Source organism: Protobothrops mucrosquamatus, unplaced genomic scaffold (genome assembly GCF_001527695.2).
Source record: "Protobothrops mucrosquamatus isolate PMUCROS unplaced genomic scaffold, P.Mucros_1.0 scaffold183, whole genome shotgun sequence".
Taxonomy (NCBI): Eukaryota; Metazoa; Chordata; class Lepidosauria; order Squamata; family Viperidae; genus Protobothrops; species Protobothrops mucrosquamatus.
Window position 1 is genome coordinate 795,473 of NW_015386542.1, and position 5,705 is coordinate 801,177.

General features: G+C 33.5%; 1 protein-coding gene across 1 annotated transcript in view; it reads right to left on the reverse strand.

The window, feature by feature from the left end:
• Window positions 1–730: 730 nt before the first annotated feature.
• Window positions 731–5,705, reverse strand: part of ARMC8 (armadillo repeat containing 8) — a gene marked incomplete in the record, with an annotated part of 39,933 nt that continues 34,958 nt past the window's right edge. Inside the window, 3 exon segments of the mRNA XM_015813726.1 lie at window positions 731–2,786; window positions 3,942–4,035; window positions 5,266–5,338. Coding sequence (XP_015669212.1) covers window positions 2,753–2,786; window positions 3,942–4,035; window positions 5,266–5,338 — 201 coding nt within the window.

The following is a 5,705-nucleotide window of genomic DNA, read 5'->3' on the forward strand; positions in this document are numbered from 1 at the left end:
CTCAATCACTGTTTAGCCTCAATTATAAATGGCATTCTGATTTTGCCTTTTGCCTCTTCCATTTCCAAGTCTTAACTTCATAGCTTTTAAATTTTTAATTCTTGCAATTTGTCTTGTTTTCAACTAAATAGACTAGAATATTTTGGGCTCATATCCAGCTTCTTCAAAATAAATCATTTATCTATCTGCTTTCTAAAGCATTTGGGGTACGGCTTATTCATGTAAGTACAATATCACAAAGAAGACACAAACAACAGGGAAGGGATTACTGAAGTAAGAGTTAAGGATAGAAAAGATAAAGTGTAGAAAACAGAACAGACAGAGTACGATGAACTTTACTACGTTAAACAAAAGCTGGTGCAGAATAAAGAAGAACATTTACCCTATGTATATTAAATTTTTAAATCAACCCTGAAAATAAGAGGCAAATGCTCAGAAACTTAAATTCATTCATTACTGAGCCATTCTCAACAAAAGAATTAAGAGAAAACATTTTAAAAAGTTATTATTCTTATTTTGACAAGTCATAAGGCGGGCTTGGTACAAGTTCATTTATCATATTCTTTAAAAGAGAATATTAGAATTAGAAAATGAACCTTATTTTTGTTAGAACAGTCAGCTTCCTAAAAGGATGTAGCTGAATGTGCACAGATCCATGCCTACAATATAACCTTTGAATGAAGACTTAAAAATATATATAAATAGGGCCAAGCAATTTTAAATAATATTATCCGATAAAAGGACATTTGTTTTTTTATTTACAGTGTTTGTACATATTTATAGCAACATCAAAAATATTCACAATGCAAAGTGCAAAATGTCACTTCGTTATCACTTACCATCTTAATATTTCATCCATTCACCTTGCCCACCCCCATTATCCAGATTGTCTTAGCATAGTTTATATCTTCCTTCCATATACATAGCCACTCTAAAAGAAATCTTCAAATGTATAGCTGAAAATTTGCATATCCCAGCTATATTCAACACAGGTTTAAGCATATCTATATCTCAAAATCAAAGGATATGCATATGTGTAAATGGAGTCATTCCACAGAATTGGAAGTGCCTGTGTAATAATAATAATTCAGAGTGCAAAAGCAGTGGTCAAGATAAAGAAGCACTCCCTAGCCTTTCTCACAGGGAATGGATTCAGATAATGCTGTCAAGAAAGTGATTTTTCTCAGTATTATTAAGGCTACAACCAATTGATGACTTGAGGCTTTACTTCTAAAATATTAACTAGCAGGAGAGCGCATTATGCATACCTGCAGAAGTCTGAACCCAATAAGCTTGTAGCAATAACAGTGAGAAATAATTTCACCTATTACATTCCCTGAATTGCTATGACTTGCCTTTCAGAGTAAAAGAAAACATGAAAACCATATATAAAAACTCTAGCTTTATTTTTGCAGTCTCCCTCCAGCTTATTAACAGTTCCAGCCGAGGCACAAGCTCTAAAAGTTGCTTTGATATAATGCAAAGTGTCTAGGCAGCAGAATATTTATTAACTATAAATAAATGTTTGGGATGACTGAAACTAGTGAGTGAAATGAGACACTCAATTTCTGACTGGCGCTCTTGTCCCTTGACACCAATACCTGTGGGCTTAAGACCACAGGAAACTTACTTGGTAAACAACAAGGTATGAGGCAGAGATTACAAAATGATATAAAAAACTCATCTTAACATTGTTCTTCTCTGCTGCAGGAATAACCTATTCCTCTACCATGTATATGTGATAAAAATGTATTTTTAAAATATTTAAGGTCTGATTTACATCCAGATTTTTTATGGGGATGCCTACAATTTTTCTAAGAGCGTACTTCCAACCAGCAGTCAATTCTTTTACTTAAATCAATTCACTCTTACGATTTCACGTTATGTAAAAGTAACACAGTTTATAATAAATATAAGTTTCCAAAGCAGCATTGTATCTGCATGGGGAAGTCTAGTTTTGTTGCTGGAAAATTCCAGTAGGTATAATTTCCACAATTCCAATTTTGGTATCATTTATGTGTACTGAAAAAAAATCCATTTGGGGATCTTGGAATTCTGCTTTCTTTAATCCAAGGAGCTGTCACTAGTAACAAGTGGCAGTAAGAGGCAAGCATAAATCACATTGCATCTGTTACCTGTCATATACGTATCTTTTTGTTTCAAAAGAGGAAATACAGGTACATTAAGCTGAGGTTTAACAAATGCATATATTTTACTTAAAAACATTCATCTGATCAAAATAAACTTCATGGGACAAAACTGTTATTAAATAACATTTCAATTCAAATTGTATATAATTTTTTAAAGTTTTCATACAGCAAACAATGGTTCACCCTTGAAAATCTGTAGAAAAAAATCACACACACATACACACACGGAGGGGGGAAAAAAGAAAAAGAAAAAGCTCTGAGGTATCACACCCACCCAGACACAGCCTTACATCAGCTGTGGTATAAGCAGAATATTGTAGGCCCAAAGAAAAAAGACTACTGATTGTTCGAGTAGAAGTCAGGTAGTTCAGACAAAAATATCCCAGAACAGGTATCTGAATAGAGGAACTACCTCAATAAAGTCCTCAAGTGCATTGGAGACCTGATCACTTAAACTGCTCCTGCCAAGCAGCTCCCTGCACCTGAGACAAATGCAGCCCAAGGTGCCTTGTGCAAAAGGTAAGGAAATTAGGTGCAGCTATTTCCCATTATTCCTTACTATATAGCTTTGAAAATTATATGAAAGTTCAACTTCTCTTTCATCACGCAAGGTACTGCTGGAGTGCTGTTTTCGCCCTGCAATGAAAAGCATTTTTTAATTTTAGAGGATATACATAAATGGGGATTTCAGAAATGCTACCATGCAAGGAATAAACTATAGCACATTGAAAACTGGATACATGAAGTTCAGTAACTGAACATCGCAAAACAAATCTGCTTGCAATTTTACTACAAGGTTCTTTGTACTTAGAATCAGCCTATTCCTTTTCTATTTATAATTTCTCAAGCAGCTTTCACGTAAGAGTGCATGCATTTTACAACTTTTGAGAACCCTAAAACAGGTATCTATCTTGGATTGAACCTGACTGAAATGAGCAGCATGTGAAAATACAAAGATATTTCAGTCAGATATAATAATTGGGGAGGGGAAATATTAAATGAGATATCTCTACAAATGTAAACTTTTGCTTGCCCTTTAAGTGAAGTACTGCCATGCTCTCTACATGGGGCTGCCCTTGAGGAGCATCCAAAAGCTGCAGCTCATTTAAAATGCACTTATGCAGTCAGTTATAAACACCCCTCAATATACACACATCACACCTCTCCTCCATGAGCTGCATTTGCTATCAATATGTTTCTGGATACAATTCAAAATGCTGCTATAAAGCCATTCGTGCCATGGGGCATTTATTAGGATATTTGCAGAAGTGCCTTTCTCCAATCATACCATCAATCTGGCAGAAAAGACATTGTATGAGGCCCTTCAATTAAGATGCGCCATCTTGTGGGACCCAAAAAGTTAGCCTTTTTGTTCTGCTCATTGGAACACCTTTGCCCCAGATATTAGATTGCCCTAACCTTGCCAACCTGAAAGTCCTGAGGCACAAAGGTCAGGTTGTCAATATGAGCCTGTGAAATAGGTTTTTTTTTTGTTATCTAATTAGTTTTTTTATCTTGGCAATTGGTTCATTATGTTCTGGGATATTATTGTTGCCTTTGTTTAAACTTTAGTTATCCAGAATCATGCATAACATAAACAAATCAAGCATAGGAGATTTCTCACACAAACACTAAGCCACCCTAAAAAATTGGGACAATTGCAGGGGAGAAAAAAAAACACAGAATGCAAGGAGAAACAGAACTCATATACAACTCAAATCAATATACAGAAAATCTAATAACAAAGTGATCAAATTCATTTCAATTTGATTTTGGAATTTGTTTACTTACTTTTCACAAAGATTTGGATCTGACGACTGACTCAGTTTATGTAGAATATCTACTATTCCAATATCTCTGAGTTTATCCTGGCGATCTTGGGAACCTAATATAAAATAATTGCATGTTGGTAACTGATGCATTTTATGTCTCTTGCCCAGACTGTTAAATAGTGGCAAGGCAAATACACAATGCAATGTAAAAGCCTGCAGAAACACCTGAAATGAATATGGGTAGATTTCAGATACGTCTTTCTCACTTTGCCAGGTCTTGGTCACCCATACCAGCTCTGCTTTTTTTTCTACACAAGTTGTGAAGGATCACAGTCTTATTACAAACAGACCGGGCATTCAAGAATTTCCATAAAAAGCTTCTAATTTACATTCAACAGAGAGATAGGTTCATATTATTCAGGATAAGTTGAATCTTTTCCTACTTTTTAGATTAAAGAAATAAAAGCTTTTTCATGTGGTTGAAACTTGTTCATTACATGAGAACGGTTTAGTCAAAATTTCTTGAAAAAATGTTAACTGCATAAAATATCTGAATAAAATCTGAATATCTGAATAAAAAGTTCCTGGAGCTTTACTCAATTTCATTTTTTAAGTTGACTTTCAACTATATCTTCTGGGGGAAAAAACCCTTATTCTATAAATTTTTAAGGAAGTACTCTTTTCAAATATTCTTCAATTTTTTCTGGGTTATATTCCTATTTGTTATATAATTTCATATAAAAATTAACATTGCAGACTCATATCATTCATTGGAGATATTTAGTTCTGTTCCAAATAGAAGTAATAATTGTTTTGTTTGATTCCTTCCATAATTGCTAAATTAATAATTTGGCTGATTTCCTGCCCTTTTCAGGAAATTTAATATTTTTATGTACTAAAGTTCAATTTTCATAAATTCAATTGGGGGAAATATAGAATTTTATCAATTGGAGCATAAAATGAACCAATGGTTTACATTTCTAAATTCAGTCTAAAATACAGTATTATGAATCAACCTTTCTCACCCTTAATTTGTATTTTTGATTACCATAGTATGCTTTTTCACATTTATGGCTATTCCATTTTTTGATCTGCCCAAAGTCATGAATGGACAAAAATGTCTAACTATTCAACTTTTATGCACTAGAAATTGCTCTTTTCATTTTTTTCCAGGTAATTCCTTTTCACTCAAAGGGAATCATATAGCAAATTCACTTCACCTGTCTTTTAATGTAGTGATTTTCCCTGGATGGAAAAAATGCATTCCATATGTTCAACTGTTAAATACAATTTCATTTTAAAATTAAGCATTTCAGAAGATAAATCCCTTGAGTATATCTTACCTTCTTCTTCATTCCATATAAGATTAGATACACAAAACATGGCAGCCAGTTGAAGTTTAGCATTTGAGTGGCTCTAAGCAGACAAAAAATATTTAGACAGAAATATTTTAAGTTAGTAAAATCAAATCCCTTTTGAAGTTGACTCTTTGACTTCACAGAACCATGTAATGTTATTGGCAAAAGTATGGATCTAGTTTACTATTGCTTTCTTTTGTTACCCTGGCAAATCTAGTTAATACTTGGAAAAGAAGCTACAGCCTTGATTATAAAAACAAAACCAACAACAAGCACATTCTGGCAGACATCAATAGCAAACCAGTTCCATATTGTTGCCAAGAGACATATGTCAGGAACTCAAGTGAAAATTTACATTTCTTTCTTAACCTTTATGTAATCTAGGTTTCTTGCCTCCAAATTATTACCCACAATAATGAAATATA